Source organism: Pteropus medius, unplaced genomic scaffold (genome assembly GCF_902729225.1).
Source record: "Pteropus medius unplaced genomic scaffold, Ma_sr-lr_union100, whole genome shotgun sequence".
NCBI lineage: Eukaryota > Metazoa > Chordata > Mammalia > Chiroptera > Pteropodidae > Pteropus > Pteropus medius.
The window spans coordinates 1,701,948-1,718,543 of record NW_024355523.1 but is presented as its reverse complement, the minus strand read 5'-3'; the positions used below and the strand labels follow the sequence as shown (position 1 = coordinate 1,718,543).

The 16,596-nt window shown below is 35.8% G+C and overlaps 1 protein-coding gene across 1 annotated transcript; it reads left to right on the top strand.

The window, feature by feature from the left end:
* The first annotated feature begins 2,573 nt into the window (after positions 1-2,573).
* LOC120599678 (caspase recruitment domain-containing protein 18-like) lies at positions 2,574-3,461 on the top strand. The gene is given in 2 exon segments (XM_039858772.1): positions 2,574-2,628; positions 3,271-3,461. Coding segments are annotated over 2 exon segments (246 nt in total).
* The last annotated feature ends 13,135 nt before the right edge of the window (positions 3,462-16,596 follow it).

The following is a 16,596-nucleotide window of genomic DNA, read 5'->3' as shown; positions in this document are numbered from 1 at the left end:
GCAATGCTTTACCAAGAACACAGAAGACAAATATGTGGCCTGCAGATCAAATGTGAACCACAGGTAAGCTTTCTTTAATCTGCACAGTGTTATAAAGCAATAGTAAATCAGCAGAATAAAAAATTTTAATGAGAGGTATAGTACAAACAAATGTAAATTAGAGTAAACTGCATCTTTGTTCTCTTGGGTAAAATCAGTTGGGTCTGAGGAGCCCTAGTCCTTCAAAGAAGACTAGCTTCATTAGGTGGGCAGACCTTTCTCCACTCCAACCTGCCTCACTCATTTGGGACATTTCTTGGCTCGTGGTCACTTAAACAGTGGCAACTAGCCCAGATTCTAATATACTCAAATTATGTCAAACATATAAGTTATTAGCAAAAAATGTGATACCTCAAGTCTTCTGAGAACTTTTCTCTTTTAATCACTGAAACATTGATAAGTATTGAGGACTAATATCTGCATTTTATGTCTAGATTTTACTCGAGTTTTAGACAAATGTGTTGGTTAACCAGTTAGCCACGTGGAGTTTACTTCTGAGATATATAAATATGTGTTAAAAGAACAGTAAATTTCTCATTGCAGTCTTCTATGAACCCTCAATCTATAATTCAATGCCCCCAAAGATTTTGTCACCCATTTTTATTTTCTTCTCTTTGCATGTATTACTCTTGAAACAAAGTATTTTGTATGCATTTAATGAGTATTTGTGTCTCTTTCATTATAAAATAAATTCTATTAGGGCAGGGATTTTTGTCTGTTTTGGTCATTATTATATCCTCAGCATCTATAATGGTGTCTGGTATGTAGAATTGGTCCTTAGTAAATATTTATGTTGAATATTTGTGTTGAATTAATTATTAAGATGAAGAGGATTTGTTGTACGGAAACACACAATGATATTTATTGAGTGCTTTCTCTATGCCAGATACTATTTTAATAACTTGGTAAATATTCATTAAAGAGATAGAATAATACTACAATGCAAGATAACCATGGAACCCATTTGGCAGGTGGGGAAACAAAGGCATAGTTAAATTCCTTGCCTAAGATCAGCAATTAAAATGTTAGTTCGACCATTCTTGATTCAGAATCTGCATTCTCTGTCTCTACCATGCAGCATTCCTTAAAAGAAAGCCATCTGAAGAAGAAGAGCCTTAGATTAAAACAAAACAAAACAAAAGTTTCATTCTAAAAGAAAAACTGCTTCACAGGGACACAAACCATTCCTGTAGCTGGAGATGGCCCAGATTGGGTAAAGCGTAATGGAAAAGAGTCAAGATGTTTCAGTCCACCTTACACACATTAGGATGGGTACCATCGAAATGAACAACAACAACAACAAAAAAAAAACACAGAAAATAACAGTCATTGATGGAATGTGAAGAAATTGGAACCATTGTGCACTGTTGGTGGGAATGTAAAATCGTGCAGCAGCTATAGAAAACAGTGTAACCAGTTCCTCAAAAAATTAAAAGCAGAATTACCCTATAATCTGGCAATTCCACTTCAGGGTACATACATCCACAAAATTAAAACAGAGTCTTGAAGAGATATTTGTATATCCACGTTCACGCAGCATTTTTCACAGTAGCCGAAAGGTAGAACAATCCAAGTGCCCATTAATAAATGAATAAATAAACAAAATGGGTGTGTATGTGTACTTACAGCAATACCATTCAGCCTTAAAAAGGAAAAGAATTGTGACACATTCTACAACATGGACAGACCTTGAAGACATCATATTGAGTGAAATGTTAGTCACAAAGAGACAAATACTGTATGATTTCATTTTATAAACTAGCTAACATAGTCAATTCATAGAGACAGAAAGCAAAATGGTGGATGCAAGGGGCTGGTAGAAGAGGAAATGAGGAGTTATTATCTAATGGGTATAATTTCAGTTTCAGATGAAAAGGGTCTGGAGATGTATGGTGGTGATGTAAATATACATAATACCATTGAACTGGCCACTTAAAAATTGTTAAGATGGTAAATTTTGTGTTATGTGCATTTCACCACAATTGAAAAAAAAAGTCTTAGTATTTGATTTAGGCAGCAAACATCCTATACTGTGGTTTACCTTTCTTTTTAAACCTCAGTAAATTGAAGGTCATTTATTGCATTTATTTATTTACTTACTTACCTATCTACTTATTTTTTTATTTACTTGCTATTAACTTTATTGGGGGTACATTGTTTAATAAAATTATATAGGTTTTTAGTGTATAATGCAACAATAAATTATATGTATATTGCATCGTGTGTTCACTACCCAAAGTCAATTCTCCTTCTGTCACTATAGATTTGGCCCCCTTTATCTACCTCCTCCAGCCCTCCTTTTCTTTATTTCACATATTTAACTCTGTATGTGCTTTCTAATTTCTTTTACACTCCCACTTCTCACTCCCCAAAGAATAGTGAAGCAAATATTTTATGGGAACAATTCCTTCTACAACCGAAGGTTCAATGTCTTGAAAACATCTTGGGAAATAGAAATAATTAAAAGCTTATTAGGAAGTAATAATTATAAACACACATAGGTAGCTGTAATTATTATTTTGCAATCTCTGCACATGCCCTACATAAAAAGACAGCCAATTTACTTGCTTTTTCAACTGCCCATCAAAGGTGAGTGTGAGGAGCTATGGCTGCTGAGTCTTTCCCAGCCTAAGAGGAGAGATAGTTTGAGAAAGGGCTGTCTTTCTTATTAAGCTTGGTGAAGTTTAAGTGAACAGCCTTGAGGTAGAGGGGGAATGGGAGGAGAAAGGCAAGAGCTCAGCCATCTTACTACAGCATTTTTGGAATAAAAAGTAAAGGCCAGGAAGAATCTGGGACTCTATTGGTATCCTGCTATTATTTTGCTAGTCTTATCTGAATTTCAAGCCATGAATCACCCAAGGATGAGAATGGGAACAGGATGGATATTAGAAGCTGTTTCTCCCAAAGGAAACAGCTTGTCAAACCTCTTCAGAGTTTAAGAAAAATTGGAGTGTGTCATAGCAGAATGACCTTTGCTTTTCAGGAAAAAAATCATGAAATCAAGTCTCCAAGTTCACTCAGTGACTATATGAGGATAATATTAGAATCAAAAAGAATTATATGGAGTAGATGTCTCAAGGTTCAAAGGTATTAGATCATTCCTCAAACTACTTAACCTCATGTAAAGAAAAGTTTGGTTGAGAAAGATCAAAATGATAGCTTTCTTGTTGATGAATTGAGAGGAAAATTGGGCTGTGTCCATTACTTAAGAAATCATTGTGCTTCCAATAGACAAAGTCTTGATTCAGAAGAGAAGGCTGTTTATCCATTCGGTGAGTGAAGGTACAATGAATGGCTTGCTGGATGACCTATTAGAGAACAGAGTGATTACCCAGTAGATGAACAAAGTGACAGATTAAAATGACACAGTCATGGATAAGGCTCGAATCTTGATTGACCTTGTTATTAGGAATGGATGCTAGGCCTGCCAGAAATGTATTATGCATCTCCATGGAAAAGACCTCAAACACGCATGGAAATTGAGGTTGCTCTAAGGTAAGATCCAATAATTCAACCTAAAGTCCAAGTAGTCCCCGTATCTTGAGCCCAGTATCTGTTATCTTCATTTGTTTAGTCAGTTTAGAATAAGCTTCCTATCATTCAGCCTCAGACCCCATTCTAATACGTGAGGCCTTAGTGCATGTTCTCTTGTTTCTATGCCTGTGTGTTTTTTCTTAGTTCCCTCTGCTGATTATAGCTCATCTCCAGTCCTATGTAGGTAACAGTTCATTTGTTGGAGTTCATTCAAACAGTCTAGATGTCTTCAATCTGAATCCTTTGAGCACATGTACAATTCATTCCTCCTGGAGCCCTAGAAACCCATGTACGTATTGAAAAACAAGACATAAGCTCTTTTTCTACCTACCTCCCAGCTAGTCCCTCATCTTTCTATGAATGTTCTTTCCAGGATATACAGTGATGGTGGAATTGTCAGGGAGCAAACTGAGTAAAAAATTAAGTGTGCATGAATTAATTGCATTTGCATCAAATTACACATTCTGAATTCTTTTTTTATAATCAATTCCTTTGCTTCTTATCTTGTGTAACATTGTTCACTTAAATGCGCTAGTCTGTGACTGCTCTCTAAGGGCTATCCTCTCAATCACCAGTCCTCTTAAGGACACAGATCTAGGTTCTAGTATCTGAACTGGTCCTTTCTTATTACCCTTTGCTCCTTCCACAGAGTGAAGATGGCTTTCTGGTAGATTACAATTATTAGAATACCAGCACTTCCCAAAGCCACTTCAGTAAGGCAAGTTGTTAATTATTGCGGGAGAAAAAGAGACTGCTTCTGTCAAAGCCAATCAATGTCTCCAGTGGTCATCTATTTTTAACAAATCTCTCATTCTGTTACAATGTTTATTTCTTATTCTCCCCCTCCCCATTCCAACCAATGATAATCCATCAATAACATCAAAGGCCATGGATGAATGTAATTTAATCAGATATGTCTCTCCTTCTCCCTTTGCTTTTTCTTCAGTTCCCTTGCAATCCTGTAACAGCCCACTTTGGTGCTTTCAATCCCTATGTTCTGCTATGTTGGGAAACAAATGAGGCTCTCAGTCAGAGTCTTAAATAGTATTGCCTCTTTGTAATGAACTCCTCTTTTTGCTAGTTTTTGAGAGCCAGATCTATAATAATTACCCGAGGTAATAAACAAACATTCCTTGCTGGGAGAACACTAGAGAAAATCCATGGTCAGATATTCCATTGCCAGAAACCAAGCTTCCTCAAAAAATGTTCATGAAAGTCCTGATAGTAAATATAGTCTTTCAAGTCCAAATGCGAAGGGTGGGACAAGATGTGGCTTGCTGCCTAAGGAATGATGGTTTGTGAAGTAACCATAGCATGATGGTACATCATGGCTCTGCAACCTTCAGAGCAGGGAAATAGCCATTCATTTTGCCTAGGCTGTGTTTTCCTAGTGTATATAGTAATAAATAACAAAGTATTACCTTTGAGAAGTCTTGAGAGTGTTTATAATTTGCCATTTCATGCTAATTTCTAAAATTTTTAGCATAGGTTGTAGCAAGGGCTTGGGTGCCAGGAACTAAAACCAAAATATTTACTGGATTTTTCAGGTTTGGGCATTTTTGATGAGCTTTTCATAAAGTTAAAATAAAACTTAATGTGGTTCTTTTCCTATTGAATTTGTCAATCATAAGTTGTTGTAAAAAAATCATTGTGGATTGATACCAAATACAGTAAGTAACAGTTTTTAATGCTTTTCTCCATTGAAGAGGTATATGCCACTGACAGAGTTTGTATTTATCTATAAGATACAGGAGATTGGGATCAGGGCTCCATTTCCATATGTAAACAGTTTCTTTGAAAAAACACAATGTCTTAGAAAAACCACATTTTGAGGATGATCTAGCAGTGTGCTCAGTAATCAAGAGCACAAGTATAAGGTCAAGACAGGTCTGTTATAAGCTCTAGGGTCATTTTGAAAAATCCTTAACCTTTCTCCAGCTCAGTTTCCTCATTTATAAAATGAGATTAATAGCACCATCCACACGGAGAACCTGAGAGAACTCAGTGAACTTGGAAAGGACTAAGCCCAGTGCTTGCCACTGAGTAAATAAATAATAAATTTTGCATGTAAACATAATAATTTTATTACTTTTGTTCACAGAGACACAGAATCATGATATTGAGTAAAAAATAGACTGTACAGGTAATAAGAATTATAAACCACATTGTAGATACCACAAATAATTTTTCTTAACTCTATGTACAATATAAACTTATAAATAACCAAATCAAGATGCTAAAAACCTGTCCAGTCATGTAATTTATGAGAAGATTACCATAGCTTGAATATCCCACTTTGGTGAAAACTTTAGAGCCATCTAGGGGCTGTAGGGCTTTGCAATTCCTGTTGGACAGCAACAGCCATTATTTCTTCAAATAAACTCTTTGCCCTTTCTTTCTCTTCTCTTGGGACTCCCATAATGTGCATATTGATATGTTTGATGTTTTCCCATCAGTTTCTTAGGCTTTCTTCATTTTTCTTCATTCTTTTTTCTATTTGCTCCTGTGACTCGATGATTTGAAAAAAACTTAACTTTGAATTTTCTGATTTTGTCTTGTTTCATCAAAACTAATGTCGAACCCTTCTAGTATTTTTTTTTCAATTCAGTTATTATATTCTTCAATTGCAGAATTTCTGTTTCATTCTTTTCTGCAAGTTAGGTGTTTTCTTTCAATCATTACAAGCTGTGGCAGCTTGGGGGAAAGACTATCACAGATGAAATGCAACGGCTTTCCTTAACCGTTTCAGTGCAGCTATTCTCGGTTTTGCATTTCCCTAGGGTATTATGGCTTCTTAACTGGTTTCTGGAGATATCGTAAAGACTTTATGGTATCATAATAGATGTTGTTGACAACTTACATAAATGACTATAGTAGAAGATGCAATTCATGGTAAGTTGGGTCTTAATGGACCACCAATATGGTGATGAGCGCATTTAATGCTGATTTTTTCTCTTATGTTCTCTTGATAGTAGTTCAAAAAAAAACTAAAGCAAGGATATTTTCTGTAATGAAAAGGGCAATATTTGCAAATAGTTATTTATTCATACATACTCATGTGACAAAATCACACAACACTGTTTATCAGATGCTGACTGAGAGAGAGAGAAAAAGAGAGAGAGAGAAAGTAGTAGAAACAGTAGAAAGATAATAATGGGAAAAAAGAATACTATGATCAATTAAGAAAATAGAAAATTGATTACATCATAATTTTCTTGGTTCTTTTCAGTGGCCAGGCAGCAATAAAAACAATCTGCTCCGTGAAAAAGCATGTGTGAATGAAGAAATCACTAGAATATCTGATATTATTTCTTTATGGGGCCCAGATGATTCAATTAGCAAAACCCAAGGTGAAAATTGTTATTGTTGTTGCTCTCTTTCCTTTAATCTCAGTGAAGTAGTTTTCTAGACAGGTTTTATGAATTGATATCACCAATATCAAGACTTCAGTAAATTCCCAAATGAAAGGAACAAGGGGCCATGCAATATGCAGACCTCTAAGAAGCTTATATAGCTGAAATGAGTGTCATAGTTTCTACAGTGATTTTTGCATATTATTTTATGTATTTCTCTCTGTGTTATTTTAGATTCTGATTATTCATAGAAAATAAGCCTACATATCCCTGCCATAGGCAGTTTACTTGTCATTTAATGATCTATTCCAGGAGTAATAGAAGAATCGCAGAGAAATATGGAGAGATCCCTCAGACAAAAACAAAACTCAAAAAAACAAAAAGCTTATATTCTGACTATTCAGACAAGACAACTACTTTAGGGATTATTTAGCAGCTTGTTTTGCCTCAAGTTAGTTAATGAATATTGTGAAGAACAGTGGGGGAATAAGTCTGATAAGACATATTAGGAACATAGATTTAGACTTTAAAAAGTAAGGTAGGAAGGTTGTACTAAAATGCATGTTATTAAAAATAAAGGAATCTAGTATTCTGTTTAAAAATGGACTTTGGGAATTAAACTAACCTAGATATGTTTTCAGATCTACCTTTGCCTTATCCTTGTTATTATGTGTGTAATTATATGTGTAATTAATCTTAGCTATAGATTTTAATCTGTGAAGAGAGTTAATACTACTTATAGCGTAGTAAGCATTACATGAGGTAATATATATAGGAAATTAATAGCACTTTCCACAAAGAAAGTGCTCAATAAAGATGATAATGATTTTGACAATGATGGTGATGATGATCTCAATTGTCTCAATTTAGACGCTCCTGAAAACAGAGACAGTTAGGGGACTTGATGCAGGTAGCTTATTTGGAAGAGGTTCCCAGGAAGCCGTAGTAAGGGAGTGGGAAAGGAAGATGAAAGGGAGAAAATCACACCCAAAAATTGCTTTAATAAATTCATTACTGTTCTTAGCAACCAAATTTTAATCTTCCTGGAAGATCCTCTGAAATCATGTAGAATCTACCTTACTAGAAGATGAGTAATTGGCAGGGAGGGGAGGGTATTTATCAACTGACTACTTACTGCCTTCCATTGGTTGAAGCTTGCTCCCGGAGGAGGACCCCTACCTGCATCCAAATTCCTGGTTATACATGCTCACAACTGAGCAGCCCTCAGTAATTTGGTGAACATCTCAAGGCAGTAAAGCAGAAAGAACCCAAGGGACAGTGGCTTGGTGTGGGACATTGGCCACATGCAAGAAACTACCACCATAGTATTACTTAAATCAGGTGGGCTATAGGACCGTGGCATGTGATAATAACGATTCCTCAGATTCATAGTACAAATTAACATCACACACTACATTGCTTATTAAACTTATTTATGCCTTAAATTTCATTTCTTTTTTAATCAATATAATCTGCATGTCACTCCACTCTCCCTCTACTCTTGAAATGGATGTAATTTTTACTATTAGACTCCTTGAAAAAATATGCTGTTTTTCTCTTATAAAAATGATTCTTTTATGGTACTTCTCATATTCTACTAGTGTCACAGTAACTTGATGAATTATATTAAGGTAATTAACATTACTGGATGTCCACTTTTCAATAGGTTATATTGGTTTTCAAGTATTAAATTAAATCTAAAAACTTCTCCAATACAGGTGGTTTAAAGGTAGGGAAATTGACTTTTGAGTTGGATACCTATCACATCAATAATTATACCAGTGTAAAGTGTTGATATTATTAAGAATGTTTGAGTCCAAAGGCTGGCCTTTAATCTCCCCAGCGGAGGTGACAATGTAAACACACTCTATAGACTTGGCAAGAAAAATAAGTTAATCAGGTTATGTGGGGACAGGGAAAATGGGAGAACAAGTGAATGCAGGAATGTAGCATTATGGACTGTTTCAGATAACTGTTATATGGAAATTCAGGCAAAAGATTATAACCCATAATTTCATTTGAAATCTCATAATTTTTACTTCTGATAAACAATCAATGCCAAAAGAAAATTATAGCTGAGGGTCAAAGAAAACACATCTTTACTAATGTTGGAGACTGCAGGTCACCAATTTTTGACTTCTGCTCTAATCCATATGGTTTCTGTCCTACTATAAGATTATAAATCTGTGAGGCTGAGATTGCTCTTCACTCACTTGACCAAGTAGTTCATTTCTCTGAGACTGTTTTCTAATCTGAAAATAAAACCAACAACGCCTACATTCCTTTTCCAAGGTTGCTGTAATAAAATATCACAAACTGGGAGGCTTAAAACAGAAATGTATTCTATTGTAGTTCTGGAGTTTAGAAGTTTGAAATCCAGATGTCAGCAGAGCCATACTCTTTCTGCCAGCTTCTGGCTGCTCCTGGCAATCTATGACATTCTTGGGTTTACAGTTGTGTAACTCCATTCTCCACTTTCATCATCATATTGCTGCCTTCCTTCTGTGTGGCTTTCATCTCTCCTCAAGGATTTGGCCCCAATGTTTTCATGTTATTCTCTGTCTCTATTCCACAGTCTCTTTTATTTTTATAAGAACAGTGGTTATAATGGAAAAGAGACCACTCTACTCCAATACAACCTCATCTTAACTAATTGCATTTGCAAGGGCCTTTTTTTCTAAATAAGGGTACATATTGAGTTACGGTGGGTTAGGACTTAAACGTGTATTTTTTGTGTGTGTGGATCACAATTCATTTCATAACAATGCCTCACTCACAGGGCTGCTATAAAGCAGTTATTCTTTGGATTTATCTTCTTTGAGTTTCATTGTGTTTCCTAATTCAGTGAACTCATATTTTTCCCAGCTCTGGAAAATTTTCTGTAATATTGTTCTCTCTTTCATTTTCTCAATTATGTCTTTCTAGAATTTTAGTCAGGTATATCTTATAACTTCTCATTCCATTCTTCATATCTCTGAATCCCTCTTTCAAATTTACCAGCTAATCATCTCTATTTATTGCATTCTAGATAAATTGTTTGAAAATATTCTCCAGATCACTTATGCTATCACAAACTTTACGTTTTCCTTTTAACCTAGCCACTATTAATTGCAACTGACATACTCCCTTTATTAAATTGCTCTGATTATTCCTTATTATAAAATAATTGCCTTTTGCTTCCTTTATTCGAACTCTTCACACACTGCCATTCTATATTCTATATTTGTTTAGTCCAACATTTGCTTATCCTTGAGAACATCTAGTTGTAGTTTCTTGTTTCTGCTGATATATTCTTATGTTTTTAGTGTGTTTATAAACTTCCTCTGTGGTATAGTTCCTATTTTGAGTAGAAGACGTTGGGGGCTATACTTGGAGAATTCCTTCTACTTCCGCTGGTAGATGACACACTGGATTCAAGAGCTTTTCATCCCTCTTCAAAGATTTGGTCCCAATATGATCAGTTTTCCACCTTGTATAGATTCCATAGGTCAGTATTTTCATAATTCCGTTGGTATATAAATCTGATGCATGAAGACTACACACTTCCTGGCTGCCTGCTAGTCTAGACAAGCTCTTTGCTACTCCTCTCCAGCTTACAACCACTGCAGCTTCTTTTCCCAGCCAACCTTAACTCCTAGGTCCTCCTATCTTATCTCTTGGTCTCGATACCTAGGCCACTCATGGCCTAGGTTCTGGTTCATATGGGACCAAAAATACCTCAAGGAGCACGTCCTAATAAATTGACAATATTATGGTACGTGGAGATCTCAGAGAGATAATAGATTAGGACGTTCAACAGTGATATTCAATATAAGACATACATCAAAAATACCTAGGTTTATTTTTATGTGTGCATTCCCCCTTGGACATTCTGATTCAATAATCTGGAGTAAGCCTGAATATCAATATTTTCAAAAGTTTTCACTTATAGAACCAATGTAGATCAAGTACTTATCCCAGGGTCTAGTTATCGATAAACTCTCAATACAAAATAGCTACTTTAGGGGCATATTCAGATGACTCTCTTACTCAAGAAGCTACACTGGCACCCTATTGCCTGCCTCATCAGTTTAAATTCCTTACTGAGCTGACTGTTGTAAATTATCATATGCTTAACCCAATCTATCACTCAAAACTTACTTCCTGCTGATCCCAACCAAACACCCTTTGATATGAGCAAAAAAATATTTTTTGAAAATTTTTTTTTTTTCTAATTACACTGTATATTCATGGGCTCTGCTACTGAGAAAGATACCCACTCTGTGCTTCAATTTCTGATCTTTAAAATTGGGCCACTAGTAACAATTTTCCAAGATTGTTAAGTGGGTGAAAGGACCTATCTCAGTACCTAGAACACAAAAATGTCTCAACAAGTTAGCTACCTTCTCTCCTTTAGTACCAACCCCAAAAAGATTTCTCTTGCAGCTACAAAGTGTGTCTTGCCAGCCTATACCGCCTTCCATGATTGCTCCAGGTTATATTAGACTGTCTTCTGTTATCATACAGCACTTTTATCTATGCCCTCATTTATTCTCACTATAATTCTCTTCAATGTTTGTATTTTACCTCCCTAAATTACCTTCAGTTCCATAAAAATGAGTGCATAGTCCTCTTCTCTGCTTTTATACTACATATTTCCCAAAGCAGTACCAGGGTGGGGAGTAGAACATCATATGGAACAGGTATAGTCATGCTTCACTGAAGGATGAGATATGTTCTGAGAAATGCATTGTTGGGTGATTTTGTCATTGTTTGAACATCATAGAGTGTACTTACATGAATCTACATGGTACAGCCTACTACAGACCTAAGCTACATGGTAGAGCCTATTACTCTTGGTCTACAAACCTGTGTATCATGTTACTGTACTGAGTACTTTAGGGAAATGTAACACAATGGTAAGTATGTGTATTTAATCATATCTAAAGATAGAAAAGGTATTAAAAATATTTTAAAAATGGTACACCTGTATAGAGCACTTACCATGAATGAAATTTGCTGGACTGGACGTTACTCTGGTTGAGTCAGTGAGTGAGTGGAGAGCGAATGTGAAGTCCTGGAACAACTGTACATTGCTATAGACTTTATAAACACTATCTCACAAGGCTTCCCCCTCCTTCTTTCCAGAAGAGTCAGGAATAGAACAATGCTGCTCCATGCACATTGAAAATATTGAGAGAAATCGGCTGAGTGAGGCATAGAAAACCATAATAGTAACTGTCAGGAGAGAGTGAAAGCTGGCCTGAGGATCAGTAGGAATAAGAAGTCAAGATGAAGAGATAAACATATGGGGGATTGTCATGGCAATGTGCTTTTGGCTATTGCATGTTAGAGCAGTGGTCAGATTGAGGAACTTTGTGGCATTCATAAAAAAAAAAAAGAGAGAACATTTAATATGGTCAGGGTGTAGAACTGAGGACTCAATATTTTGACTTTATAAATTAGTTTTTGTTTTATTGACCCTATCTGGCACAAAGGGCTCTCTCTGACACTGACCTGATGGAAGAAATAAAACATATAATGCTTTACATCATTACCAGCTGAAAATACTTCCAAAGTTCAGGGATGGGCTGGCTCCACACTAACACAGAAATATTTTACTGAAGTGGCAGTGGCACTTCACGTTTGTTAAGGTTGCTCTTGTAGACCTGTGTCTGTGTGCGGGACCTTAGATCGTCGACAAATAATTTATGGCAATTGTACACTGAAAACCATAATGTTAGATCTGGGAGGCCTGTAGCACTCTCTGAATATGTAGTGCTGAAGGAACAGGCCCCTCTGTGTTGAAACAGGTCAGTGACTAACTGATTGAGATGTAATCTGTGCACCCAAAATTCAGGTGCTGTGTGTAAAAGCAAATCCATTGACAAGCCCCTCAGATGTGGCTACTGTCAGAGAAAAAAAAAAAATTCCCCCTGAATCACATAGCCTTCCATTTCTTACAGGAAATTCAGCTCCATTATAATTTTAAGAGACCACTGCCATCTATGTGATCTATCGTTCACCAAAACATCATTATGTGGCACATGACTGTATTGAATGAGGGTGGAAGCTGGCTTCTCACCCAAGATATGCAACATGTATTTGCCAAGTCTCTGAACCAACTGTTTATCCTGTCTTCTTACTCATAAAATGGAATCAATGTTTATTTAACCTGTTTAACTTGTACACTTGTCATGACAGGCCATAAAATAAAGCATAAGAAAATTTCAGAAGCACTTTATGAAGAAGTATATTTTGGCATTACCTTGCTTATGGTATACAGCTTATGGTGGAAAGCACTGTGGCATGGTCTTTACCCATATCCTTCCATCCTAGAAAGTAAGACCGATTATAAGTGCCCCCCACTCCTGCACACAAACATGTAGATTGAGAAAAGAGAAGCAGAGACACGTTAAATAAATTGTCCAAGACCTACAGATAATGAATGGAATTTGATCTCAGGGCTATTGGACCTCAAAGTCCATGCTGATAAGCTGTACAAAAGAGAAGATTTTAGACAAAGGAAAAATAAAATAACATGCTATAGTCAGTTAGTGCTGTCACTAAGATGTATTAATCACCATGTCCTAACAGCCCTAACATTATAAAGAATAATAGATAAATAAACTGAGAAAGAAAGTGGCTTTCTCATGATTGAAAATGGCACAACCAGAACATAAGCACAGGAATCTTCTGCCTTCTATGTAAGAGCTTTTCATATTACCCACTGTTGTTTTAAATGATATTGTTGCACAGACAAGCTATCACAGTTAGTTCTTATGTGAAGGTTTTTAAATCAATATGCCTCCTTTGAAACACTACTTTGGACGGCTCCATTAATTTATTTTATGATGATTTTATCTTTGTAATAGACTATTTACATAATTCTATTTTCTAGGTATATATCTTAGTTGGCAAACTGATCATTTCTATAATTTATTTCCATTCTACTTATAAGTCCCCACCCAACTGTAGGTAATTCCATTTCATCACTGTGGGAAGCTCTTTCTCAATTGATTTGTTGAGGCTTGAGTATGTCAGAAAAACAAAAGAAGAAAATCCTTTCCATTCCAGTCTATCATTGCAACCGCTGATTTTAGTTTTTGAAATTTAATGCTATTGTGGTATAGTTTACATAACATAAAATGCATACATTTTAAGGATTCAATTGGATTATTCTTGACAAACGAATGATGTAGAATAACACGATCAAAATGCGAAACACTACCGTCACCCCAGAAAGTCCGTTCATGCCCTTTTCTCTCCACCTCCTCCTCAAGCAATTAGTAATCTGATTTCTATCACAATACATTAGTTTTTCCTATTCTAGAACTTCATACAATTGGAATCATAGGATATGTGTTCTATTGTATATGGCTTCTTTCACTCATAATACAAGTGTATGTTTTCATCAAGGTTATTACATATATCAGTAATTGCTCCTGAGTGCAATTATATGCATATAGTATGCATATAGTATAATTTGTTTACTCATGCATGTGTCTATAATGGACATTTCGAATGTTTCCGGTTTTTAGCATCTTCATTTTTAAGGACAGCAGGCCCTTACTATTTAGTGGTTCTCTGCTTAGCTTTCCAGAACCAATACTTATAGTTCTACGTCCCCAGGCATACTGCCTCGCCATCCTTCTGTGGCTTAAATGCCACCTCAGCATGCTTCTACTCAGTGGTGTGCAGCCCTAGCTGGTGGAGAAACCCTCACATAAAATCATAAAAGCACTTCAGAAATAAATGAATGTAAATATATAAGGGAAGTGATGTACATGCAATTTTTGCTTTCTTCCCTGCAACAAGTCTCCCTATGGCAGGGAGCACAAGATTGTGGTGCAAATTGGATTGGTTAAGTAGCAAAGTAAAGGTAAAAGCACCCTGAGAAAACTCTTAGATTAAAATCTACACATGATTTTATTCTAATTAAAAAATAAATTTAACATTTAGCCTGGAGCACAAGGAGCAAACTAATGGCCTGTATGTCAAAATACAAGTTTTTTTTTTAATTATATAGAGTTTCAAAACAATAGTGACACAGCTATCAATATGTAATTTAGATATTTCATGTATGTATACATACACACACACTCAGAATGTTTTAGTAACTCTAGGTCCTTATTCTCTTAAGAAACTAAGGTAATAAGCCCAAGAACAGTTTCAGTAAATAAACTGATAACTTTGAAGGACTAATAGGAATTTTGGTATTAGTCCATCTCCTATTAACTGTATCTATAAAATAAATTGGTTATGTTGAGTTTATTTCTGAGACAAGCAATTGAACATGTGCCTATAAAACACAATGAACTCTTTAGCCCTCCTGGGTTCCTCTGTCTTCAGTTTTAATGTTTCCCAATATTTCGTAACCCACTTCCCTAATTAATTTTTTCTTAGCTCTTATCACTCTCTAACATTCGTGTTTGTCTTCTCTTTTTGAATGTGAGGTTATGAGGACAAGGGACCGTTGTCTGTTTTGACTGAAACTCTGACTGACATCTAGAAAAGTCTCTGACCTGGAGCAAGTCATCCATAAATATTTGCTGAGTGAATAAATGAATGAGATACATGAGGACTTACACACACAAAAAATAAATTTAACTAGATAATCTTCAAATAATTAGCCTTGGCTATTTTTCTAGTGTGAAATATTTGTATTAAAATAATAATAATAACAAATAATAACATCGTGTGCTTATGATGTGCCAGGCAATGTTTTATGCAGTTTCTATATTTCCACTCACTTAATGCTCAAAGATGTGTAGGTGTGTACTATTAGTGAAATTATTTTACAAATAAAGTAACCAATGCATGGGAAAGTTCAATACCTTGCCCAAGAATGAAAAGTTAAAATGTTAAGTCAGACATTCTGAATCTAGTGCCTGAGCTATTAATCTCTATAGTGTCCCTCATAACAAAGTCATCTGAAGAGAAAGAGTATTAGATTAGGAAATATTTGATTCTGGTGAAAATGTTTCCATTCCTAATAGCAGAACTGCTTCACAGGGATACATAGTTCCTAGGACACAGCCCAGAGCTGTGGGATGTGGGCATGGATTTCAGTGGTTCAACTTCTCCAAATGCTATAGATTGAATGTTTGTCCCTCCAAAATTCATATGATTAAAGCCTAATGCCCAAAATGACAGTATTAGGAGGTGGGGCCTTTGGGAGTTGAATTGATCATGAGGGTAGAACCCTCATGAATGAGACTGGTGCCCTTAAAACAGAAACCCCAGAGAGATATCTCACTCTTTCCACCATGAGAGGACATGGTAAGAAGCTGGCAGTCTGCAATCCTGAAAACAACCTTCACGGCAACCCAACCACACCGGCATCCTAACCACACCGGCATCCTATCTTGGACTTCCAGCCTGCAGAACTGTGAGAAATAAATTCTTCTTGTTTATAAGCCACCCAGTCTGAGGTATTTTGTTACATCACCCTGAACGGACTAAGACAACAAAGGATGGGTTACTTTTCCGGATCACATTTCCTAATGAATGGGAGATTCATTATTGTGTGAGTTTAATTGTGAATATACTTTCTTATTCCTTTCTTATTCTCTAAGGCCTACTCCTTCCTACCTTGACCTGATCCAAGTGTTGCTGAAGGAAATTAACAACTCCTTTATGTACTCCAAAGTTAAGCAATCTGATTATTTCTTTGGGAAAAAAAAATAAA